At 41.3% G+C, this 27917-nt stretch overlaps 1 protein-coding gene across 7 annotated transcripts in view; it reads right to left on the minus strand.

Annotated features, from left to right (window-relative positions):
• Positions 1-15909: 15909 nt before the first annotated feature.
• The window catches only part of SNX13 (sorting nexin 13), a 66523-nt gene continuing 54515 nt past the window's right edge, over positions 15910-27917 (minus strand). For 5 of the 7 annotated variants that reach the window (XM_083467902.1, XM_083467901.1, XM_083467900.1 and 2 more), the window contains exons 21-26: positions 26403-26564; positions 24517-24588; positions 22247-22392; positions 21022-21090; positions 19898-20010; positions 15910-19625 (exon numbers count right to left, since the gene is read on the minus strand). In XM_083467902.1, coding sequence (XP_083324028.1) covers positions 19378-19625; positions 19898-20010; positions 21022-21090; positions 22247-22392; positions 24517-24588; positions 26403-26564 — 810 coding nt within the window. In that variant the 3' untranslated portion in view covers positions 15910-19377. The remainder of the gene's footprint in view (positions 19626-19897; positions 20011-21021; positions 21091-22246; positions 22393-24516; positions 24589-26402; positions 26565-27917) is intronic. The other 2 variants (XM_083467904.1, XM_083467903.1) reach the window with 1 other exon arrangement.

A 27917-nucleotide genomic window follows, 5' to 3' on the forward strand; every position in this document is an offset into this window, starting at 1 on the left:
GTTCCAAATCTTAATTAATAGGCAAAGGAGCATTTTCACCTGTTGCCTGTGAGCAGCAATTGACTGGGTTTTTGTAATGTCACGGAATTGTCACAAACATTCCAACTGCTAAGGAAAGGTCAGTTGAGAAAACAATAACATACATATGAGAGCAGCAAAAGGTCAGTTTGGGGTGGAACATACATTTCATGGCCTACAGACAGTAAAACCTCAGTGGCATTTGTGGGAAGAGGGACTAGAGAAGGAGGATGACTTGGAAGCTGAATAAGAGGCAGTGAAGGAAGGAAAAGAAGACTCAGAAAGCAGAGGGACTGAGGCATTGGCACTACTGAGAAGGTAGCTGGAGGAAGCAGAGGGGTGAGAGGTGTGGAGGAGGCAGGGATTTAATGATATAATGATAACAGCAAGAACCTTTATTGAACTAACAGAACTGGACAACAGGGACAAAGCAACTGCTTATATACATTTCTGAAGGCCTGGGCCACTCCCACTCCCAACGTGACTAGCTGTCTAAACTTCCAGGCTGCGAATCATAAGTCAGAGTTTAAGGGCCAATGGCAGAGGCCTAAATCCTGAAATGTTCTGTGATTGGATATCATGTATCGAATCAGAACACAGGGGCTCAGAATCCTTAGTCCAGACTCAAGCTCAGGCAACACACACCACTGAATACTATGAATATACTATGTACACTATACTGAATACTGAATATACTATGTAGCAGTTATGAATAAGGGTGACTCTATACTATTGGTGAGCAAGATGGACAGAAACAGAAGCCATTATGAGTCAGTGAACAAGGGAAGTGGAGTGTAATGAAATATTACAATTTAGAAACACTTTCTTATATGGGAATAATAGTCAGCAACACTGACATTGAAATGTTTTGGGCAAGCCTTAATACCACCCGGGGCCGTGAAACCAGAGGAAGACTTAAAGCTGTTGCATCCACTCTAGGGTCAACTTTGCAAATTAAAGGTGTTCCGTGGCAGCCCTCACTCCTGTCTCTATCAATGCTCCAAGGCAGAGAGCCCAAAGGCACAGGGACTGGAGTGGAAGTATTTAAAGAGCCAGCCAGATTTTTGGCTTTAGGACCTGACAGCCCAATATTGGTGCATCCTCTAAATAAACAGGAAGTTAGTGAAATGCAGGAAAAGCAAAAGCTGAGGACAGGAAATGGTGATATATTGGAAAATAATGAAATTTCTCTTTGTGTGCAGTGTTCAAATGGTTTGGGCCCAGACCAGCACAAGCCGCTTGCAGAGCTGCAGGAACTGGTTAGAGGGAGTCTCTGGCTAAGTTCCGTCCAGTGGGGCTCCTCCTATTAAAGTTCCCCGCCCCAGCTACTGCCCCACTTCTCTAGCTGTCTGCTGATTCCCCTGGCCTCGGATTTACCTGGGAACAATGGAGAGGCCTGGGGAGCAAACTGCCATTTTGATTTTCCCATAATGCTCCAGCTCAGCATCGAGCATTGTGTGAAAGTTGAAATGCCAAAAGATCAATGTCCAAGGAAACTCTAGAGGGGCCAAACAACAACCCCAGTGGGTCCTGCAGGGGTGGCTTCGCCTCTGGCAGGCCTTCCTGGGTATTGCCACAGGTTTTGCTGGATTTGACATAAGACGTTAATTATAGTCCATCTGGGACCACCTATAAAGGGAGCTATCCCACTTCACAGGCTACATGGCCAGTGAGCTGCATATAGCCACTTGCCTCATTAGCCTGTCCTTTACCTTTCCTCCCTATTGATCTTTGCCAAATATGACAATCTAGTCCAAAGTGCAACTTGAGCATGAAAACGTAGAAGAGAAACGCTCCCTCCAGGACCAAAGCCAAGTTAGTATTTGGTTTCAGTATTAGTTCTTCTATGAACACAAACAAAGAAGTCTTGTCACATGCATACTTCCCTTCAACAACAGCAAAAACACTGGGCATGAATGCCTAGCATTGCAAGGCAAACTAAGACCCTTATATGTCAGCTGTTGCTAAATAACTCGTGTGTGTGTGTGTGTGTGTGTGTTTATAAAAAGAGAAAGCTTGGTAGAGAAGTCCAGCTGTGTCTCATAGAGGGGGAGGCACAGAGAAAGGTCCCTTCATTCATCATTTTATTCCATTTCTGTTATTTTATTCCTATTCTGTATTTCTTCCACAGGAGTCAGCCAGGTGGTCTCTGATCCAGAAGTGGACCAGACTCACGGCTGCTTAGCTTCAAGACATTGGCTTCAAGGCCACATGCCTCTGGGAACTCTAATCAGTGGACAGAAGAGGGAATTTATGCAGGTACAGCTAGTTTTACAGCAAAGCTGGGGAACCTCAGGCCCAGGGCCAGATGTGGCCCTTCAGTCCTCTCTCTTTCACCCTCTCAGCTTCTGGACAGCCTTCTGAGCCAGCTGGTTTTCACCCCCCTTGAGTCCCCCCCCCCATGAGTGCAATGTGTCCTTCAATTCTGGTAATGCCTCTTGCCTGTATGGATGGAGAATGGAGAGGATTTGCAAGTGTGAAGAAACTAGCCTACTGTACCAATGTCAATTTTACACTCATTTATCCACCCGCATTTGCCTCTGGCCCTGCTAAGCCACAGACATGTGGTTCCCCCAGCAGGTTGTCCAGGAGGGAATGTGGCTCTAGGGCTGTGATGCAGGGATGCTTCTCCATCTGTCTGGCCAATTATTAAATATAGCGACAACCCTTAACTGAGCCAGAGTTATTATACCCATAAGGAGCTGTGGCGCTGTGGTTTAACCACAGAGCCTAGAACTTGCTGACCAGAAGGTCGGTGGTTCGGATCGCCATGATGGGGTGAGCTCCCGTTTCTCGGTCCCTGCTCCAGCCAACCTAGCAGTTCGAAAGCTAAATAGGTACCGCTCTGGCGGGAAGGTAAAAGGCGTTTCTGTGCGCTGCTCTGGTTCGCCAGAAGTGGCTTAGTCATGCTGGCCACATGACCCAGAAGCTGTATGCCAGCTTCCTCGGTCAATAAAGCGAGATGAGCGCCGCAACCCCAGAGTCGGCCATGACTGGACCTAATGGTCAGGGGTACCTTTACCTTTACCTTTAAAGGAGAGGAGCAGAGCAGTACTTTTAGGGGGTTTTATGTTCTTCCAATTTTCTTGGTGTTTTCTGGACATGGTTGCTACCTGCCAACACATCCTAAGGGTGGGATATTCACAGTCTAAAGAAAGAAAGACATCTGCAGGCATATAAGCCCCTTCAGATGCTATTCCACAACACCTCAGAGACCACGTGGCCTCAGTGGAGGCTGGTCCCTTAGGGCAAATGGGGCACTGCCCAACCAACCTCAGGCAATGCCTACCTGATTGCCCTTTTACAACCAATCAGGCCATGGCTCTGCTGCCACCTACTTCCAAGCTCCTTAGTTTCTGCCCTGCTGATCCCATTGGGCTACAGTTCCCAGGGTTTTTTTGGGGGGGAGCCATGATTGTTGTCATGACCACAGTGGTACCTCAGTTCCTGAACATAATCAGTTCCAGAAGACCATTCGAGTTCCAAAACGTTTGAAAACCGAGGTGCAAAGGGCTGTCTACAAATTCAGTTGAGAAAATTGAAAAACACACAGTGGAAGCCATTCGAATTCCGAGGCACATTCGAAAACGGAAGCATTTACTTCTGGGTTTTCAGCATTCGGGTTCGAAAACGTTTGTCAACGGAGACATTTTGAAACCGAGGTACCACTGTATATACAATGTACACAGTACTGCCGGGGCCTATGTTTAATGTATTCAGTAGGTCTCTCTCTCTGTCTCTCTCTCTGTCTCTCTCTCTCTCTCTCTCTCTCTCTCTCTCTCTCTCTCTCTCACACACACACACACACACACAGAGCCAGAAACAGTTTCCAACAGTTTCATTGGCTTTGGAAGTAACCATTAAAAAGTCCTCTTTTGTCCCCAAATTGTTACCATACTAATCAACAACAACGGGGGATCAAATTGCTGTTTCTTCTTTTGCTTCTTGCCATAAAGCATTAGAAGGAAACTGTGGCCTTGATGTAAACAGTCAAATTCCGGCAAATGGTATTAGTCATCCCTTTGTATGCCCGGCATTCAGTTCCAAATAGCAAAGCCGGGAGTTACAGATAACGTCCAGAGCTGCCAAAGGGATCCAAAAGCTTTCTTCAGAAAAACAGCCCTGGCGAGGATGAGTAAGACTTGACATTTTCGAGTTTGGAATTTTCGTAAATGTCCCCCTCCCAGAGGACAACTAGATTTCCAAATATTTGGTTCATTGTGGTGCGTCTCTTTTGATGCTGGAGCCATAAAATCCATCGGAGGAGCACGCTGAGTAGGAAAACAATTTATTTAACTCTTTGAGGACTAGGCATGTTGAACACAGTTATTTAAAATGACCAAACTAGCAGGGAGTTTCGGAGAAAGAGAGCATGGTGATTAAGTTAACAGGGCAGTGTGCTGTAGTGGTTAGAGAGTTGGATGAGGACCTGGGAGACCAGGGTTCAAATCACCACTCAGCCGTGAAGCTCATCGGGTGACCATGGTCTCTTAACCTAACCTGCCTCACAGGGTGGTTGAGAAGATAAAATGTTGAGGTGGGAGAAGCATATGCACCACTTTGAGTAGCCTGGAGGAAAGGTGGGCTGCAGAAGTAACACAATAATAAAAAACAAACAAAATAATCAGAATGGTTATTTGAGTGGCACCTGCAATGATGCGTTGCTAATGTGATCCACTGTGCATTGGGTTTGATGAAGTGTTGTATTTGTGATTGATGTTCCTTGTGTACAGAGCAAGTGCTGAAGAATCCCTCCTTGCCCCCAGAGGCAAAATGTGAAAGCTTTTCAAAGAGGCTGTTGAGGAGGCTCAATAAGAACTCACCTGTATAATGAACTTACAGTACAATGGTATTTGTATCAAGTCTCTTGGTGTTTAATGATGCTGTGCTCTCTAGATACTGCTACAGCTCCCATTATCCCTGCCATTACTCATGCTGGCTGGGGCTGATAGAATTTGGAGTCCAACTTGTGGAGGACCACAAATTCTCCATTCCTGGTTTTCAGAAAAAGTGTATCTTAGTACTGTAGTACCTTGGTTCTCAAACTTAATCCATTCTGGAAGTCTGTTCCAAAACCAAAGCGTTCCAAAACCAAGGTGCGTTTTCCCATAGAAAGTAATGCAAAATGGATTAATCTGCTCCAGACTTTTAAAAACAACCCCTAAAACAGCAATTTCACATGAATTTTACTATTTAACAAGACCATTGATCCATAAAATGAAAGCAATAATCAATGTAAAGGTAAAGGTAAAGGGACCCATGACCATTAGGTCCAGTCGTGACCGACTCTGGGGTTGCAGCACTCCTCTCACTTTATTGGCCAAGAGAGCCGGCGTAGAGCTTCCGGGTCATGTGGCCAGCGTGACTAAGCTACTTCTGGTGAACCAGAGCAGCGCACAGAAATGCCGTTTACCTTCCCGCCAGAGTGGTATCTATTTATCTACTTGCACTTTGACATGCTTTTGAACTGCTAGGTTGGCTGGAGCAGGGACCAAGCAATGGGAGCTCACCCTGTTGCGGGGATTCGAACCGCCGACCTTCTGATCAGCAAGTCCTAGGCTCTGTGGTTTAACCCACAGCGCCACCCGCGTCCCTAATAACCAATGTACTGTACTATAAAATAAATTAGACAGTACTCTAGATGATAAAAATTAAAAATTATTATTTTTTCTTACCTGCACTAATGATATTCATTGTTTGGATGGGGGGCTTTTATCCATTTCCGCAGTCACACAATCAATCAATCAATCAATCAATCAGTAGCTGGGTTCCACACAGTCACAAAAACAAATTAGCTGAAAAAGCTTCAAAAACAAAAATGCAAAATAAATAGCAAAAACAAAAGCGCCAAACTTAATCCATTCCGGATGTCCATTCCGAAATATTTGAAAACCAAGGCACAGCTTCTGATTGGTGCAGGCACCCCAGAAACAATAGGCGACAACCGCATCAGACATTTGGCTTCCGAAAAACATTTGAAAACCAGTACACTTTCTTCCGGGTTTTTGGCATTTGAGTACCAAGGTACCACTGTATCTAACTTGTGCTGTAGTCGATTGTTCTCCTGACACACAAACATCAAGAGTACACATCCCTAGTCAGGAGGATTGTGGCCATGCCCTCTTTCAGCCTTAACCTAATAATCAGATCCGATGGAAATACATCAGCTGTATTTTCCCTAACAAAAGAAATGTGTCTGAAAACTTTTCCATGGACTATCAAAAAGAGTAATCTTAGTCATTCTTTGGCCCCATTAACTCTCTCTTTACACATATTAGCTAGGTTTCAAAACTGATTCCACTGTATAAAAATCAGGGCTGTGGTTTTCTGGCACTTTTAAAGATATTTTAGATGCAAAGATTATGCCCTTTCCTGAGAAAGCCATCTTCCAGCATTTAAAACATAAGCAATTGCATTTGAAAGGTTGCTGGCAACCACATGCATTTTTGCATAAAGGCATCATCTAGACTAAACAAGGTCAACTTGATGAGGGATTCAGTGAGTCCACCTAGGAATAATTTCCTTTTAACATTTAAAGCTCATCCCCACACCCAAGTATTTCAGGAATTCTGCTGCATCATAGGAAAAAAAATAGCACATATACACCCTCAAGCTGAAAACCTCAGCGCATAAACAGAGGTGACCCTAAGTGGAAATCTGGCTTGGAAGCGAGAAGTGTTGTAAATGATCTCTATGTTTCTAATTCAGGCAATAAATTAAATATGTTCTCCCCACACACACACCCATAATAACAAAAGTCCATTAGTAATATCTTTAGACCATTGCCTGTAAAGTTAAGTATTTTTCATCCACCCACCCTGAATCTCAACACACTCAGGCTCTGGAACAGGGATAGCCAACAGGGTGCCATCCCATAAGCTCCAACCTACTTGGCCAGTGGTCAGAGAGGATAGGAGTTGAAGTCCACAGCATCTGGAGGGCACCGTGTTGGTAACCATTGCTACAACACTTGAGAGTTGTGAGGGCTGTGTGTGTGTGTGTGTTTGTGTGTGTGAGTGACTCTGGGGTTGCGGTGCTCATCTCGCTTTATTGACCGAGGGAGCCGGTGTACAGCTTCCAGGTCATGTGGCCAGCATGACTAAGCCGCTTCTGGCGAACCAGAGCAGCGCACGGAAATGCTGTTTACCTTCCCGCCGGAGCGGTACCTATTTATCTACTTGCACTTTGACGTGCTTTCAAACTGCTAGGTGGGCAGGAGCAGGGACTCACCTCGTTGCGGGGATTCAAACCACCGACCTTCTGATCAGCAAGCCCTAGGCTCTGTGGTTTAGCCCACAGCGCCACCCGCATCCCGAGAGAGAGAAATAGAGAGAGATAGAATAAAAAAGCAACAACACTTGGCTCCAGAGCAATGGTTGCCAACTAGCTAAGTAGTGCAGACCCCCCACTTTTTAAAAGCCAAGCCATGGACCCCCTACTTTTGAAAATGTTTATATCTCTGTGGAAGCTTTCGTTACGTGAATGATGCGACTATACCCTCCCACATGTCCCAGAGCAAAGCTAGGCCATGTTTCTGCATGAGTCACGTCACCCACGGGAGAGCATGATGCCTCAAAACACATTTTGGGGGGCACCGCAATCTTGCACAAGACACAGCACAATCTGACACATTTTGGGGGCTTCCTCAAAATGGGATGTTCCGGACAGTTAATGGGTATGTGCCATGGACCCCCTGAGTGGGCTACACAGGCCCCCTGGGGTTCGCTGACCAGCAATTGCTAACCACTGGTCTGGGGCAAACATATCTACAAAAATGGGGCCCTTCGACAAAACATTACAGGGTGGAGCAGGAGTGGGAGAATCTATCAAGTTTGTGCTCTCAGATTCTTATCTTTCCAATCTTAAATTCAGTTTTCCACATGCATGCAGCAATTTGTGTGTATGTTTAAGCCTCATGAGAATTCTTTAGCATTTTGGTATGAGCTTCTCCCTAATGAACTCATTTTCTCATGCAGATTTGACACTCTGACACATTTTTGCAAGCAATTTCCTCTCATATAATGAACTTTGGTGTGTAATATTCTATGCATGCTTTTCCCTAATGTATGCATTTTGCAAACTTGGGTTGGAGAACAGAATCCAAAATTCAGATACCGGTAAGTGAATTTTGAAGGGTGGCTGTGTCTCAGTTCTCATATTCTTTCAGACACTGGTGTAGCAACCCCAACTGGCACCAGGAGTGGGGGAGGGTGTACACGCACATGTACCCCCTATGCCATGGGGGCAGGGCATCCAATTGGGCAGAAGCAACCGGCGTGCACCAGCGCAACGCTGTTGGAAAAAACATTGTGGGGTGCGCCACTGGGAGGGCACCAGGGACTCAGGAGGCAAAGCTGCAGGCCAGTGCATGCCAGCTGCACCCCTCCTCGGTGTCCCTTCCAGGTGCTCTCCTGGCAGCACACCCCACACTTTTTCGGGCAGCGCTGGGCCTACTGGAAGGCAGCTGCGGCCGGGAGGGAGGCAGCAGCTGGGGTGCCCTGCAGGCAGGGCCGGATTCAGGTTTGATGAGGCCTGAAGCTACTGAAGGTAATGGGGCCCTTTATGTGTCCAGCTGTCCTTTGTCAACAAGAAATTGTTGCTGTTTTTTTGTGTTGAATATATGCTATATGGTAATTTATGGACCTAACAGGTATCTAAAGCCATTTGCACATAACAAATAGGAGCCTACACAACACAAAACACTGTTGCTGTATGTAGGTTTTATTTTATTTGTTTTTTATCTTATAGTTTGGAAATGTACATCCAGCTTTTTTTTCCCTTTAAATTTTTTTGGGGCCCCCAAGAGACTGGGGCCCTAAGATATAGTTTGTTTAGCTTCTATGTAAATCTGGCACTGCCTGTGGGCTTTGTGCCACCCATGGCACACCCCACACTGTGTTCTCAGGCAGCTCTGAGCTTGCCAGCTAAAGGGTGCCCTGCAGCCTGTGGCACCCCCCCCCCTCCTTTGCGACTGCTTTCAGAAAGTGCACCTTTGGGAGTCTGGGTTTTAAGTATGAACTGAAATGAATTTCTTCCCCCACCCCAAATTGTAGTGGTTGGACTCGATGGCCCTTGTGGTCTCTTCCAACTCTATGATTCTATGATTCTATGAACTGTTTCAGTTCAGGATTCCAGCTGTTCCATTCCCCCTCACAATAGTCAGTTGACATTCTGCAGCCACTATGCATGCTTAGTCTCCACTGTGGGCACCTTGGCTTTCGGAGATGGTACTTTTCCGTCTATAAGATGCCCCCATGTATAAGACGCCCCCTATTTGGGGGGACTGGGTTTTCAGAAAATGGGGTGAGATGGCAAAAAGTCGTTGAGCTTTATTGCGGATGATTGCCCAGAGTTGTTGAGCTTTTTTGGGAGGATTACTGGGGGTTGTTGAGCTTTGGGGGGGGGAATGCTGAAAATTGCTCACCTGCAGGCATCGCAAAATCCACCTGCTGTCTGTCCCCTCACCGGCAGAAGCTGCCAATCGCCCACCCAATTACCGCAGCGCCAGCCAATCAACAACACCCATTGACACAGCATCCAATAACACGCAGAATAGCCTCTGACAGCTGCAGCAACAATCAATCAAACGTCCACCCTATGCACTATCCATGTATAAGACGACCCCCACTTTTTAGCATGATTTTTAAGGGGGAAAACCTAGTCTTATACATGGAAAAGTACGGTATTTGTGTGCTTGTCAAATCAAGAACAGATTTGTCCATTCTTGTAGTGTTCACTAGGTGGCAGCATAAGCCTAAAATGTTTCTGCAGTAAACTATCAAATAACTCCTTGCAGCTGTATAAAAACCTTGAAAGGATATGTAATAGAATAGTTAATTCCAAAATGGACTTGGTTTCGCTCTCTGTTTTTGTTTATCAGAAGGCTGAGTGGAAAAGAAGGAAGAGCACATAAAAAGAGCTAACACGATATCACAAAAAAATAGTTTCAGACATATATCAAAATCTAAGTACAAACAAATCATAGAAAAGGACCAAGACATCCTGACGTTACTAAACTATTCATCTGAATGTTAGATTGTTCATATCTGTTATAATATTTAATAGACCTTTCTAGCTATTCCTAATAATAAATGTTGCTTTGTTAAATCCCTGTCTGCCTTTTGAAATTGCTGAAGGCTTAATTATTCACATGCCAATAACGTACAAACACACACATAATTTTATTTGTGTGCTGCCGTTCCACTGTTCAAAACATGCTCAAGGGGGCTTACAAAACGGCAAATATACAAAACTACAATGGAACAGAAGTAGTGATAAACAATAAGTAAAGCATTAAAAATACATAGCCAAACTGAACAAAATCTAAAAGAAAAATATAAGAAAAATATAAGAAACCAACAGCAACAACAGTAACTACCCCACCCGCGGCTTATGAAGGTGTAGCTATAGGGAATTGTCACGATGAGTATCTGCACTTCAGAATTTACCCCTACAGCCACCTGAGGTATCACATATTTATATTTCTGATTATTGAAGCTGTCTCAAAACCAGGAGGGATAGGGTGGAAGTATTTGAATTAAACAACATGGTTTACAATGATAAAAATATGAATCAAAAGTTTAAAGCCAAGCATTCCATCTCTCTCCTCCAATCAGGCGCTTATCCTCCTTTCCCCATATCTACCCCCCAACCCTGTCTCCTCTGCTTAAACCTCACAGGATTTCCCCTCGAAAGTTGTTGGTGACAACTAGGCCTTGATCAAGTTTCAGCTAAGCCTGGAGTCTTCATCAAAGCCTGGTTCAAGACTCAGGTTTGCATCTCAGACAACAGCAGAAAATAAATCTTATTTCTCTTCCCTGTATGGGCACAGGATGGAGCTAGAGAACAAGTCTTTCAGGAAATCATTTGTATGGCAGTTGAACACATCACCTGCAAAAGCAAAATGAAAGGAGTAAAAACTGCTATAAGAATAATGCTAAAAAGAGACAGAGAAAGAGGCAGGATCCAATAATAAAACTGCTCCTAGGAAGGAAATAGAGAAAACCCTGGAAAAAGCTAAATAAATGTCATTTTGAAATCTGTGGTTAAAATCAGTGCATTATCTTGATTCAAAATGGCCTCCAGTTGCATCTGAAAAGCCTGCTTCTTCATCTCAGGAGCCATCCTGCAAAAGAGCAGTTCTGCCAATGGAGGAATGTAGAAAAGGGAATCCCTCAAGGATCGTTAGTGGTACCTGTGCTTTTAAACTTGTTCATACACCACATAGAGTTGGGATGAGCAGCGAGGTAGACAAGTTTGCTGGTGATACTAAATTCTTCAAGGACAGCATCTTAAAAAGCAGAAACATCACCTTGCCGACAAAGGTCCGTATAGTTAAAGCTATGGTTTTCCCAGTAGTGATGTATGGAAGTGAGAGCTGGACCATAAAGAAGGCTGATCGCCGAAGAATTGATGCTTTTGAATTATGGTGCTGGAGGAGACTCTTGAGAGACCCATGGACTGCAAGAAGATCAAACCTATCCATTCTGAGGAAATCAGCCCTGAGTGCTCACTGGAAGGACAGATCCTGAAGCTGAGGCTCCAATAATTTGGTCACCTCATGAGAAGAGGAGGCTCCCTGGAGAAGACCCTGATGTTGGGAAAGTTGAAATGCCAAAAGAATTGTATTTGTATCTGACATCAGCTGTTTTATTTTCAATTCCTTTCCTAATGATTCCTAGCATTAGGAAAGGGATTGAAAAGAAAACGGCTGATATCAGATACAAATACAAATCTACAGCAAGCCTACAATTCAAATGCTGATCACAGCTCTTGCCATCTCACCTCAAGGAGGATATTGTAGAGTTGTAAAAGGTTCGGAAAAGGACAACGAAAATCATCAAGGGGATGGGGAAAGTCCCCGCAAAGGAAGGTTACAACATTTTGGGCCTTTTTACTTTAGAGCAGGGGTCTGCAACCTTTAAGACAAAAAGAGCCACTTGGACCCGTTTCCGAAGAAAAAACAACAACTGGGAGCTGCAAAACCATTGCGACATTTAAAACAAATATATCTCCGGAGCCACGATCTGACAGCGGGCGGGAAGGTGACGTCGGGACGGTGCGTGACTAACGCACGCACCACCCCCATGCGACGTCACAGCCAGTACAACGCCCGCCACAGTGAGGAGTGTCGGGGCGCACAATGCGCCTCCTCCCCTCGCTAGTATCCGCCCCAGAGCCGCAGCAAAGATGTAAAAGAGCCACATGTGGCTCCGGAGCCGCGGGTTGCAGACCCCTGCTTTAGAGAAAGGGAGAGTAAGAGGCAAACGTGATGCAAGTGTATAAAATAATACACAGCGCAGAGAAAGGGGATAGATAAGACACAACATAACACAAGAACTCAGAGGCATCCAATGAAACAGAGCGATGGGATATTCAGGACAGGCAAAAGGAAGTATTTCCTACATGCAGTGCAGTCAAGCTATGGAATTGGCCTCAACAAGAGGCAATGGTGGCCACCAACTTGGATGGCTTTGAAGGAGGATTGGAAAAATTCACAAAGGCTTATCAAAGTCTACTAAACCTGATGACCATGTTCTACCTCCACTGCCAGAGGCAGTATGTTTCTGAATACCAGTTGCTGGAATCCCCCAAAGGGGAGACTGCTGTTGTGTTTAGGTCCTGCATCCTAAAGGCATTTGGCTGGCCACAGGATGCTGGACAAGATGAGCCACTGGCCTGATCCAGCAGGCTATTCTTAAATAGCTTAAATTGGCCCATTTACTTGACGGAACATACTTCTTAATACACACACACCGGAGCATTAAGATTTGCTTGAGGACCCTGCTGTATGCTGAGACATGGGAGAGGGCTTTCTCCACTATGGCGCCCAAGCCATAGAGCACTCTCCCCTTGGAGGCTTGAGTGGTGCCAACACTGATGGCACTCTAGCCCCAAGTAAAGACCCGGCTGTTTACTCAAGCATTTGGGGGGTTGTTGATTGCAAATTAGCATCATCTGCTAACTGCCTGATGATTATTGATTATATTATGAATTGTGGGTTTAATTGATGTGTACCTGGTGCCCAAGATATGGGGCAGGATATATATATGTTTCAACATTTTAAACATATAGTCAAAACACAATTTCGTCTTTTCTCTTATTTTTGTCGACTTCCCACCCCCTTTTCCATGGAGGAGTTGTTCTTCCCGTTCTGCTGCACCCTATCTTCTATCAAATCACAACCACAACATTATAATCTAATTACTTCTGTTGCTCATAGCTCAAGTCCTGCTTGCAAGTTCATCATACTATATTTCTTTAGTCCAAAAAAGGCATCCATTCTTCCATAAATCACTCATTAGTTTTGCTGTTACTTTTGCCAGTTCAGCGTAGTTCATTATCTGACGTATCCCTTCTTCTTTGGTTGGAACAACTTCTTCCTTTCATTTCTGTGCGTATAGAAACCTAGCTGCTGTTGTTACATCCAACTTTAACATTATTATTATTTATTTCTGTCCCTATAATCCCTAACGGGTTAGAACTATTTTAATTAACTAGTGAACTATGGTACCCAAGATTCCTTTTGCAAACTAGGATTGCTAGCTTCTTGCCCAGCAACAGTGTACATGCTCCTGACCACCAATCAGGACTACAGACACCATTTTTCCACAAGTCCCGAGGTCTGTGTTCGTTCCCTGCTTGTGATGGGACAGAGTAGTGAGAGTGCCCCTAGCATCATTAAACCCTGCCAATCACTAACTTGCCAGGAATTCTTTTTTTTAACCATTATCACACCTGAGCAGGACAGCATGTAATATGTAAAGGGCAACTTTGTGCCAATGAAGAAAGAATCGAAAGCTTGCCCCCATCTCAACCAACCGACGCCAAAATGCAGTTGTCCTTTGCTGCTGACCTCAACAATGTTTCAGATCAATCTTGGTGCTGCTTCTCGCTTACCATCTCATATAGTACAGCCAGCTCTCACTTGACAACATAAAAAGTTCACTTCAAACAAGTCGCTCGACCTTTAGCAGGTACTCTCTGGGAAAAGGTGCTACCAGGCAGAGTCAGCTGCTGGAATTCACATTTCGGAGCTGCTCTTCCCATTAGATGGGTGTATTGGATGATCAAAGCAAAACTTCGAGGTCACACCTCCATCTGCTGTGTCTCATAATAGGATTATTATTTGTGTTGTACCCATGAAATGGAAACCAAATAGTTCTTCAGCCTTCAGAGCAAGCATGCACAGGATCTGGCTTTTAGGAGTAATGTAGAAGCGTTGTCGCCATCTGCAAAACCAGTGTACTCTGGTTTGCACCCTAAAGGTTTTCTTTATTATTATTATTTTTAAGAAAAATTATATAGTTGGGGTGGGAAAAGATTCTGAGGCACGTTAAAACTATGCCTACTCTATTTCAGAGCTGAGAATTGAATTACCCTCATGGAGCGAGATAAGATGCCGAGAAAGCAGGAGGGCTACAGGTTCGGCGCAGCCCTGTTAATTTGCTTGGCTCAGTGGCTGGGGCCTGTTAAGCCCTTGATAACACAAATGGAATGTGTGTTGTATAACCCCGGACAGCTGGAAGGAGAAAAAGGCCAGTCACAAATTAAATTAAGAGGTGTAAAATGCCGTGAGAAGAAAAACAAATTGAGATGGCGAAAACAGGTGCCAACTGACATTTATTCCATATTCAGTCACACTTTCTTTTCTCACTGTGTGATTAGCAGCTAAGCTGAATTAGGGCAGATTTCATGCTTCCGTGACCTCCATGAGCACCCGTAAAGAAAAGGGAAAAACACCTGCAGGTAGATGTTTTTCCAAAGAGCTAAAACAGTAAAATCCCCAACTACTGTTGAACTGGCTTGGTGAAATGCTACCCGGAGTGAAAGGGCAACACTGCGTTCACATGGAGAGATTCAGTCACTGGCTTAAAACACTTACATACTTTAGTAGGAGTTCTTAAAAGATCGTTTTTGGTGTGCACAGAATATAGAGAACTATTTTCTTGCTTCTTTCACTTGCTCTTGAATTACTTCAAGAGAATCATGAGCTCCCAGAAATGGTTTATTTAGGTTCATTGCTGATATGGAGTGTCCAGGTTAACACTGGGTGGTACAGAGAGGAAACTGGTTCTCATATTCAGAAAAAGGAGCACAAAGTTTTTCATAAAATTAAGTTTAATTGTCATGCTGTATAAGATAGGGAACTCCGGATCACTCATATTCACCAGCTTGCATTCATAGTAATTTCTTAATGATCACTGATCTCTCACATATGCTATGCTTATGATCCAATGTACTCTGTAATCTAAACACATAGGATAACCATCCTCAAAGTAGGTGCACTGATTTCAGCAAGTCTGCTCTAAGTATAAGTAAAGTTGGATGTCATCCATACTTGTCTCGCCCCCCCCCCAATGAATTTACTTCTTTCTCAGGACCAATTTTACTAGATACCTGGGTAAGAAAAGAGCTACAATAAACATTTTTCAAGGGCACAAACAAGTGACATTTTAGAAACTTGGTACTGTGGAGTTGGTAAGATTAATGTGAAACAGCTGGAATTTTTTTACATATAAAGTAGAACAATAGTTCTTGCATGCAGGTCCAGCTGTTGTGAAAATAAAACCTAAGGGGGGGAAACCCCTATCGGAAATTGTTGCACTAAAGATACACAATACTTTGCGGAAGGTCTGCTATTATGTATAGGTAATGTGGTTGCTTTGCAGGTGTACTGAAGTTTGAGGTTCATTAAGTTTTCTTACGACACATTTATTCTAAATCAATTGCTATTACACTTATACTTCATTCAGTCCAATAACTTTTTTCTTTAATCTCCTTTATTTTGTTCTCCTAAACATGAGATCACCATTGCAAAGATCTCACCACAGCAAATCTGCTATTTCACATGGGCTATAGTCAAATTAAGCAAATAAGACAAATTCAAACTTTTCTTGTTAATACTTTTATTAGTGTACTTTTCTGAACTTCTCTATTGGACAAACATAATGCAAACTCCAAATAAAAACTTAGAGTTCTTAGCCGTCAGAAAGAGAGACCATGGCATTCCAAATTTGTTTTCATTCTTCATTAAAGAAAAAGGGGGAGATATTGAAAGAACCATTAGGCACACAGTTGACACATACTGTACAATGATATGCACAAGTCATTTATTTAACAGCTATATTCAGATGTGCTCTTTAGATTTTGCTCCTTGCAATGTAAGAACCATGCTCATTCGAGCACAGAGAAGTAGGGATTTACAAGGAGTGACAAACCAGACTTTTAAAACAAGTCCTTAGATAAGCCAACACAGCAGCAATAACAGAATATACATTGTTGGTTAAGACAGTATACCTTTGATCTCAAAACCTTAAAAACTTTCTCTCTTTTTTTAAACAGTTATTCAAATACACATGCGTTACAGGAAAATATTGCACTAAATTAAAACTGAGGTTGTGGAATTCGTATTTTACTTTTAAAAATTATTACACATTCTGGTAGCATTTTAAATTAATTGTTTAGTCATAGCAAACACCAGAGGCAGAAGCTTGAGGGTGAACCATATGAAATATTCCACCTTACTGTTCATTCTCTCTCAATTAAGGCTAAAATTAAGTGCATTTTGCTGGACAATGGCACATTTATTTTCAGAGGCTGGTCACAGCATTCTCAGACCAGGTCACACCTGGCTAAGTATCTGCTGCATTTACACAATCAATTCTGGGGCGCTTTTAAATAACACAGGGGCTACAGTCGAGATAATGTGAATGGACAACATGGGAACAATGCATAATAACTAATCAGGAAGAGGTGTACAAATTGACTGCTCCTGTCTACAGGCACGCTCTGAAATTAAATATAGATGGAAAAAAACCCTTTGTGCAATAATTGCATTCAAAGAAACAACACACCTTTGTTTCATTCACACATTTTCTGGATATGTAATCAATTTTAAAATTCAACAATTGAACATAATTCTGAAGTCTAATGTAGATGGCCCAGGGGTAAGAGATACCACATACTATATTGATTGTTATTCATTTCCACTTTGAAGTGTTGAAAATTAGACTCGAGTCATATATTGAGGCTGTATTTAGGCCTGCCTTTTCTCCTATTCTCCAGTGTTTCACATGGATTATAGCATTCTACTGTTTTAGAAGTCAAACGGGGCAGGAATAAAGGTCATTAAGAGCTGGCATAGGCCTAAGTTTTCATTGAGTAGTATACCTGTGAAGATCATTCAACTTCAAATTGCAGGTGATGCCTGTACACTAAAAACTAACTTTACAGGGAAAGATTAGCAAGCTTATTTCGTCCCAACATGATGTTCTACCTGCAGAGCTCTTTTTTAAAATTAATCATGCAAGTCCTCTCCTGCAATTTAAAGTAATAGCATCCAGACAGTTCTACTACCTCAATTAGAATTAGGCTACAGACTGAGGAACAAATCTTAAGATATATATTTTTAAGTGTATGTATATATGAGAGAGATTCATGTCAATTGCCACCTATATTTAAAAGCATTGAGGAGGCTACAGAAAGAATACTTCATACATGTTATCTTAAGCTGTTCTGATAAAAGGGAATCACACGTATAGTATGGATCTGTAGAGATGGGGGAGAACAATTGCACTTGAAGACATGCATACTGTAATGAAGATGTAAATATCTTTTTTTTTTTACAGCTTTGCCATTACTGAGTAGGCTTCACAGCAAGAATGGAATCCAAATAAGGATAGTAGGTAGGGGAAGGGCTGTAGACTTCCTTGTTCATGCCTTAAAAACACATGTATTTCTTGGATACCCTCCCAATGAATATTTCTTTTTCTCTTTTGAGGTTAAAGCCATTTTCTCTTGATTTTTTTTTTCCTACATGGGAGGACCTGTTTTACAAGATCTTTAGGTACTGCATTTACGCCCAAACCTGAAACACATTTGTTTTTAAGTCAGCCCCGTTGAGTAAAAATAAATGTGTTTAGTATCAGAGCATTAAATGACTACTATTTGGGATATTTTCTTGGGATCTTAAACAAACTATATGGTAAAATATTAAGGGGATTATACCTAATGCTTTGAAATTCCTTGATCATGGGAGGTGCTCATCAAGGAGATTCGAGAAAAGGAGATTCCAAGATAAATTAAGGCTCAGCAAAAGTAGTAAATTATTACTTCATTCTCAGTTAGACATTATGTCTGGAAGTAAAGAGGATAGACAGGGGGCTTTTTGTGTAGAAGAAGTTTATTTATTAAAATTTTACATTATGCAAAAAATAAAAAAGATTGTTATTTAAAAAAATATTGTTGTTGTGTCTCTTATTTTCATATATACACTGTGGTGCATTCAGGAATTTGCAATTGTTTGCATATGACTGTTCAATGAAGTCCAGAAGACTTATGTCAGTAAGAAACCAAGTCATTTCAGCAATTTTCCTCTTGAGGTGAACACACTTAAATAAAGCTAAGGGTGACAATTAATGGCAAAAAGTAAAACCATTCTGATAATTTCTTAATGTTGAGAACGTTGTATTTTAATTTGCTTCTGTTTCCTAGCCCCCAAAACTCCTAATAAATAAATAAATGTGATAATCCCCTTTTTTTAAACATCTGTCCTTCCCTTCACTAAGTGCTATTATGAGCCTTTCTTCTTTAAAAATTATATGCAGAATACAAGAACTGTTATTGAAGAGCAAAACAAGACCACTAAGCAGGCTAATTCAAACCAAGATGTTTTTCTTTATGTGTACCCATCCTGACTAAGTAATAAAACCAACAAATATAATTTACTTAGTTATTTATTATTATCATTCTGGAAAGTGAAGCTAACACGGCTTTCGCACATATTACTTCAACCTTTAGTTAGCAAATGTAGTTTGGGAAAATCATAAAATTTCTCAGAACCATCTGTTCAAAAGACTTCTTTCATGCTAGCTCAACCACTTCAGAGCCGCTCAGCGAGACCTACAAGGCCTCAACAGTCATAATGCAAATCAAATTGCACCTGATTTTCACATTGCACAATCTCCCAGTTCCGAGCAAAGCAGCCAAGTCCTCCATTGCTATCACCACAGTTGTGCTTTACTTATAACTCAACTGACACAGTCTAGCACTTTTCATTGCTGGCAATCATAGATTCCGTCAAGAGTGGAAGGAACAGACATTCTTACAGAGCGGGCTAATATTCTTCTCAATGTTGCATGAAGATGCACCAAATCATTTAGACACATGAACCCAGTTCATGGTAGTGGTTGCATAAGAGAAGGAGGATGAGAGGAACGATTATCTCTTATGGATGCATTAATAATCTAATATGTGACACTAAAAGACCGGTGCAGAAATAACAGCATGAGAGTTTTAAGCCCCAGAGAACCTGCCCAAGTCCTGGGCAAATGGACACCAACATAAAAATCTGGAGTGTCACCTTTTCTGTAAAGAAGGCGCTTGTGTAGATTGCAGTCTCTGCTTATATCGCTGCATCTGCTTTGAGGGTGAATGCAGTTTTTTGAAGAGTTCAGGGAATTCATTTGCTGGAAATAAAGTTTCCAAGAAGCCCTCCAGAAAGACGTATACCATCCTCTTATTCAGCTGAGTATGCTGAAACATTTCAAAGACTCTGAGAATGCCTTTCCTTGTTGTCTCAGCACCTAGGATATGCTTCAATTCATCTAGACAAATCACAAAATGATGTGACAGTTCAGTAACAATTCAATCTTCATGTTTATTTGCTGTAAAAGTACAAATTCTTAAAATGTTCAAGAAAATAACTATCATTCCCTAAATAGCCCTCGCACTAAATGCAAGGTTGTAAACTTTCTTAAAGATATAGTTTCTCAACGCTGTTCACATGCAGGCAAACAAGACTCTGCTTTTTTAAAACCTATGTGACACATCTAAGGACATTTTCCACTTCGGCTCAAGGAGAAATAATTTCACACACCTGGCATCATCCCCAGTAATTTTGTTTTTCCAGCAATTCTCGTTCGCATTCTAATGGCATTGTCTCTGCGGGGAACAGTCTCAGCTAAAATGCCATTGGGCCAAAAGGCATCTCTGCAAGCAGACAAGTTTACAGGTTAAAATAAAAACCAGGTTATAGTTCTCCTCTGAAAACTCAAAACACATCTTGCACATGCAAAGCTTAGGTACTATATTAAGACCTCAATATTAAAGTGGCTTCTCTAGATTAGCTGGTGTGTTTCTTCAGATCCTGGTTATACAACAGGGATGATAAACCTGGATCATTGACCACACTGGCTGTGCCTAATGAGAACTGGAGTCCAACAACATTTAGAGAGCCACACTACCCTGGCTGTGCACGATTGATCACAGCCAGTGATAGTTAGCCTAAACAAATGACTGAAGCCCACCAATACTCACCAGCCCCAGCCAGCAAATCCAATCCACAGAGATGATAGGAACTATGGTCCGACAACATCTGCAAAGCAATAGCTTAGCCACTGTTGCTGTAGACTTTTCAGGTGCTTACTAGCCTGACCAGAGCAGATTTAATTAGGAGGAATAGCACTATGCTTGAGGCCCAGTGCCAACTAGGCTGGATGGGACATGCAAAGACAGCTATAGCTATCTCAGCAAATCAATATATTAAAAGCCACTAGTGCAAAGGAGAGGAATGTAGAAAACTCCTAATGAGGTCAGTTTAAACTTTCTATGAGAAAGAGAAGTTAAACAAACTGCTACAAAACAAAGCTGGAAAACATACAGGATATAGGTATTATTCACTGTATAATGTTGCCTTGATTCCCCCTGTAAGCAGGAAGGCTGATAATAAGATTGCACATTAATTAGGCAGATTATTATTATTATTTGGTTGGGTCAAAGAATGTACATCTATTTTTCAAGTAACTTTACATATTTGCAAAGGAGGCTTTCTACAGAGACCGACTATCTAGAAAAGGTTAATCATCTCTTTAAACCTAGCAGAGAAAGTGGTTCTCGTGAAAAGTAAGAATAGTTGTCAGCTAACATTGTATAGATGTGAACAGTAAATATAGGCAGGAAACATAAATTGCTTTGGGTACAGCATGTGTTAAAAGGACATACCTGAAACGTTTAACTGCATCTGCTACTTGTTCAGGAGATGTCATCCAATCAACATGATCTACTATTTTTCTGAAATTAAGACGGGCATATTGCTTTAATATATTGTATTCTTTAAAATCGAATGCAAGAAATAAAAGGGACAAATCTCATGTCCAACATTCATTGATACAGCAGCACCTGAAAGGGTTGGTAAGACCTGTATCTCTGCAACACTTACAGCTGCCAAATACATTTGTGGGGCTGTAAGGAAAGGAGAGCACACAATTTCTCTAAACAAATTTGCTGCTGTTTTAAATGCTTCTATACCTTCATGCAATGGTGCCTACAGCAAGCTGAGCTTTAAGGGGCAGACTCCAGAACCTTCATTTCCCCCCTACATATTTCAGAAAAGTAATTATATTTAACATATTACTATCCAAAGAAAAGCTGGATAGTTGCAAAGGATACAGTACCAATTGCAACCTCACAGGAAGAGTCCTAAGAGACTGCTAGGGCTGTTTTGCATGACACGGTAAGCCAAACTTAGTAAGATTTGTTTTTGGCTCCAGCTCATGGTTGGTGAGGAGAGAGCTTAGCCATGGTCTGGATGACACGCTAAGCCAATCTATGGCTTAATCTACCACAGGACAGCAATAAAAAGGTCAATGCAGAAGCACAATGACTGCAAGTTCCTCTCTTGACAGATAGCCTGCACTAAGACATAGTTTCACCTACAGTGTCATGCAACCAGGCCTGCGACTAACTCAATGCCAAATATTAAGCTTCACAGCTGAGCAGGAAATTGATCCAAGGTGTTCACCACATAAATGCAGCCTTCAATCCATTACCCTACCCTATCTAAGATACATGAGTGTAGGATGGGAAAGGAGAATTATAATTTTACTTAGTAAATATTGGTAATCTCCCACAAAGGGACACTGGACCCAGGTGATATGCTCAAAAGCTGACCATGACTACCTGGGTCCAGTACGCCATCATGCAGAAGCACCCTTCAGGTGAGTCTAATGGATCTGTTTTATAAGACAGCTAGATAAGGAAACAAGACAGACAGCAAACACTGTCTGAAGGAGGAGGAGGAGTGAGAGAACCATTTATTGCGCCCCAACAAAAATTAAATCACATCACATTTTGCCTCCAAAATGAGTGCTTAAAAAACAAAAGTTTTTCCACATGTAATTTACAGAATAAATAGGTTTTTTATAATTATAAAGAAGGAAGGCAGTACTTATTTATTGTATATCCATGCATTGCTCTAATAAGCTGCTGAAGCAAGTTTTTGATATTTCGTCGTAGCCATTGATTTCTCTCCTTTAGATCAAAGATTTCATCCATGAGTAGCAGCATTATTTTAAGAGGAACATTGTCCTCCACCTAAAAAATGGGGTGAAAAGGTTATTACTTTTTGGCAAGTGAATGAATCTTCCTCATTTCAGTAATGCATATCAGAACTCTGAAGAGCTTGCTTTGTTCAAAAGTATGAAACTATTGGAACATTTCAGCTCAAGCAAATACACAAGGTTGGATCGAACACAGTCCTTCTTCAAATGAAAGGAGTCCTGCTCACAAAAATGGTTTGATCCAGCAGATGCTTCCACAAACAAAAAGGGACAATTTTCATGGAGTCTCCCTGCACCATCTCCTGCACTGTTCTTGAGGGTTCCCAAATCCAATGCACTAGATTTTGGGAGAACAAGAGATCTCAGGATCCCATTGTAACCAATTCATGTTATCATTACATTAAACACGAAAGCAATCTGGTATTTACATACTACAGATTCTACCCCCATAGATACCCTAGCATTGAACTTTTTGTGACATATTTTTCAAGGTTAATATCGATACTTGGAACAGGACCCAGAGAGAGACTGGAAGCCATCACAGAAGACAAAGTAATGAAATAATGTGTTTATATCTGTCAGTCCTCATCAATAATTTGCCAATTTAGCTCATAGGGCTTCATTTCAGATTCCTGTTTCTGAAAGTTATAGCCTAGAAACATTAAATCATATTTAGCAACACTTTTTTCTATGAAGGACAAACAGAAGAGATCAAAATCGAAAGGTAAAAGATGTTCTATGAACTACTGGCCCCTTGGAATTTTGTACTTTTTTCCAATGAACAGCATGTTGCAAACTGAATTTGCCTTATCAGTTTCAGAAATCTTTCGCCGCTCAGCATGGGAGGTTGTTGTTTGAAGAGAAACAAGTCTGAAGTGCTACCAAGTGTGTGGAATCAGCTGCATGGCCCTCGGGATGCTGCACAGTGTCTTGGCAGCTCTTAATTTCAAACAAAACTTGGTGGATCACTGATACACCCACTGTGTATCTGAATAGTACAAGCTGACTAACACATTCTTCTGTGACATGAAAACACTGAAAGATGCAAATCCAACCATATTTGACATTTTGGAAAAAATTATTTTGCTTGTACATGCATATGTAGAATCTTCACACTCCATTACTAGCATGATGCACCATAAATCGAAATCAGTAACAGCAACGAAAAAGAACTGAATATAAGCTCTTTCTGTGATGATCAAAACAATGAAAACATAAAACATGTACTACTCCTAAAGAAGGGGGAGATTTGCTAAAATCATAGCAGCAGACAGCATTCAGATATACAGAGTGGAATGCTTTGATGTGGCCAGAAAAAGATGTGAAGTGTAGAACAGGTGCAGATTTATGACCATGACAAATCTGCATATAATCAGTGGTAATCTTATGGTCCTTCTGTCCTCATTAAAGATAAAAGATTTTTTTGAACTGATCTTCACATATTTAATCAGTGTTTCAACCAAATCAGAAATTCTGTAGTTTATGAGAACATCAGGAACCTAACCTTTTAATCTTCACCTTCATATTCTTTCATACACACACTTTGGAGCACATAATAAGAAAGTCAACTACATCTATGACCAAAGAAGTTGTTTAATGTTTTGAGGTCATGGAACTATAACAAACTCTTATGAAAATGTAGTAAAGGAAGCTATCCATTTTTTTTTATAGAACTGACACAGAATTTGTTGATCATTTGAATATTGTAGGAGTAGGGGGGAAACATACATACATACATATGTAACACATTTTATAATGAAGTTTTATCGGGATCCAAAAAACTATTCAAGTAGCTTTGCATGCCTGATGGGATTCAGGGTCACGTTACTTTAACAGGAATCCCCCACATGAAACGGCAATCAGGCTTCAAAACTGAGATTCCCTATTCATTTTAAATAAGGCATGAAGGTTGCTGTCAAAGGGTGGTGGGAATCCCATGAAGCATGCTACCTTTCAACCTGCCTATAGCTGTTCTTGGGACTTCAACTAGAGGACTTTACATATTTAGGCACCACTGATTCATAGTAATACCATGGGTAAACTCTAGTGTGCACACATGCACGTGTGTGTGTATCAATCATGCACATATAGACACACATGTATACATTTCATTTATAAGCAAAAGTGAGGTCAGTTTAAAAGCAACTATCAAACTCACATTGTCTTCAACTTGTGCTGCAACACGGCAGTGCTTAGGATCAACGTATGTCTTCTGCATTAAAGGAGGATCCTAAATCCCAAAGAGAAATTATTGAAAGCGAGAAATAGTGATGAAAAAAAATATATCCTTTATAAAGCCAGAGAATTCTGAAACTCAATTCAAAACCAATACTTTTATGAACTTTAGTTCATAAAATACTTTTAACTGCTTGATATAAAATCTGCTAAGGCACAGTACTGCGGAAGTGCTTTAATAAAAATCCAAAACAAGTATTGGAACAAATTAAGCAGCATTAGGAGCATCTAACAGTCACATGACAAAAAGCCTAACTAGCCTGCATTCTCACACTTTTTCTTTGGGATTTGTTTGTATCAATTTATAAAATATAATGGAAAAATAAGACTTGCTTTTGATTAAATCTCATATAACATAAATAGTTTATGCTTCTAAAATGCCTTATTCCTAAAGGCATAAACTACTGCTTAATCTGCATTTTCAAATTTTACTTTAGTCCATTTTTAAAGAAAAGGTTCCAATATTGTTTATTACTATGCAGGTACATTTTGTTAAAGGTTAGTAAGGCCCTACATTGCTGACCTTAAAACAGGGGTGGGGAAACCTGTGGCCTGTCGGAAATTGGCCAAGCTATCTGAAACTGATGAGAATTTGAACCCAGCAGCTTCTGGAATGCCACAGGCTTCCCTGCCCCAGCTCTACAGCAATATTTATGCAATACAACAAAAAGGAGAAAGGGGGAAAGGGAGATAAAATACTCATCTTGCATGGTTTTATTTTAACTTTACACACTTGAAATATTCCGTTTTGGGAAAGATGCATTAATGTGTGACACAGCAGAAGTGTTGGGTTAGCAATGACAAGGCTAAATGGAATAAATATATTTTATTCAAGGGTGGGGAAGGGGACTGATGGAAAGCAAGGTCTGTGGGGGGAAAATGGGAGGAAAAATTGCTTCAGACATTTGTCTCCCCTCTCCAGCATCTCTGGTGTATGCACGGAGCTCTTGATGCACACATGATGCTTGATGCAAGCCAGAACATTCCCTAGCATGGAAACAGACGTCAGCCTCTGCTTAGGCAGAGCATCATGTCAGCACTGAAGCACTGAAAAGCTCTGGGCTGCAGCCAATAAGTGGGAATGTGGGGAGGAAAACTATGTTAAAATAAGCCTAGGTGTTCTGGTAACTTAGTAAGGGTTGCAAAGTTGGCAGCATCTGAGGAAAGTGCTGGAGCACAGACAGTGTTCTGAAATTAAGAACGGGAATGTGCATTTTCAGTAGTGGCCCACCCTAAATTAACTAACATCAACATCAAGGAGCTTTACATGTCTTTGAAACAAAACTACCCTATACAGTGATGTAACTGCATATTCAGCAGTGTATTGGTAAGGCAAAAATGATTAAAAGAAATGACAGGGTGCACCATTCATGAAGAAGATGGCTCACGGTTGCCAAACGCTCTGTTTAAGAGAATGTTTGGCAACTTAACAATCAAGCTTCTCAACTGATGATAGCAGCTGTATTAATCTATGTATCTGAACCCACAGACGTTTTACTCACTCTGCCACATTTTACAGTGCTGGCTTGCAAGTTTCACTAAGCCATGGTTTAGCATTACGTGTATCAGGTGAAATGACCCCAAGCAAGATTTGGACTTGCACAGGGTCCATGTGTCCAGAAGGACTTTGGCAGGATTATGTTCTTATGCACTCCCTCCTAGTTGTTTTTTTCATTCTTCCAAATAAAAAGAAAGGCAACACTATTAAACATAACTGTTACCTCACACTTTGCCTAGTCAGATCATGTTTAAATGAGGTGGCTCAAAATGGAACCAAGTCTAATGTGCGTTCCTTCGATGCAGTCTTACCTTGAAAAATGATTGCTTTATGTCTTGTCCCAATCTTTCTGACATTTTGCCCATGTTGTCTGACATTTTAGTCATCCCCTCTGCGAAGCTGTCAGGGAAGGACTTGACAGCATTTGAAACATTTCTCATAGAGTTACGCAGTGGGTTTACAAATGTGTCCATCTGAAGAGGAAAACATTTACCACGATTGCATAAATCTATGAGGATATGAGTCCAGTCATCCAATAATGTGTGTTGAAAACATCACACTGTTTTGGAAAGCAGTAATACAAAGCCATTACTATGAAAAAAATATTACTGTGTTAATTTCAGGCATCAGTAAGGCTAATTTTGTAAAATACATGCCCTGACTTTGAAAACGATCAAAACTGAGAGAAATGTCATCCACAGACAGCAAGTTTCTTGGGCAAGGGATTTATTTTTGTAGCATTACTATGCAAAGTACCATGTTTACTGGTGCTGAATAATATTAATGAAATGGAAGCTAGAGAGCCCCTGCTCAAGCAGAGGAGATCTCCACCCACACAGGGGGAGGTCTCAGATTTCCCCCTCCAGTTGTATCCCCCCCAACCCAAAGTTCATACTGTTCCAAAAAGTCCCAACACCCTTAAGAGCAGCTTTTTGGGAAGCTGCAACAAAAGAAGATGAGAAAATAAAAGGGAGAGGAGAGAGAGAAAGAGCAAGAGAGCGCACACTAAATTAAAGTGTTCATCCATTGAAGTGTACACACCAGCTACTGAATAGACTCTTGCCCTTGAAGCAGAAAAATGTTATCCTGTGTGCATTTATTTGTTATTTTGAAAGAGTAAATTTGTGTGGAGTTAGTAAAACTCTATTAAGAATTTAAATGACGGCTACACATTCCAATTAACAAAGCACTGCTGCTGAAGATGGCAGCCGTATGTGGTCTTCTTCCACCTCTGTGATGCATCAAAGAACTAATCTAAGTTTTAATACTACACATCAGCCAGCCCCATCAGCCTATAATATGGAGGGGCAGGGGAGCAATAATTCTGTGACATCAAAACATAGATTATTTTCTAGTGTACATTATACAGGGAAATAATTTGAAATGGGCACATTGTTTCTGATAGATCATAATGTGTGATTCTATATTACTAGTTTACTTCTATAATGTAATCTATACAGTTGTTCTAAGCATTATTATCCACACTCCTAGAGTAGGTTCCCTGCCAAGCTAGAGTCCCTGTTTTGGTCCAATAATCTAAAAAATAATAATAATCCAATAATTTTATTTAAAAATGAGAACTATGTTATTTTCTGATTTCTGTTGCTTGCATATATCTAAAATCCATTACAACTCAAAATATATATGGTAATGTGCCTCACCCAAGACCTGTAATGCAGTGGGCATGTTTCCAAAGTGGTCATGAGCTGTTTGTAAGGAGGAGGCAAGGACAAATGCCTGTGCCCAAGAGTTTTTCCAAGTGAGCAAATATAATTGATGGGACACCTAAGAACCTAGAAAAATGTAGCATCCAAGCCTATTCACAC

Source organism: Podarcis liolepis, assembly GCF_965112155.1.
Source record: "Podarcis liolepis genome assembly, chromosome: 12".
In the NCBI taxonomy this organism is placed as follows: domain Eukaryota; kingdom Metazoa; phylum Chordata; class Lepidosauria; order Squamata; family Lacertidae; genus Podarcis; species Podarcis liolepis.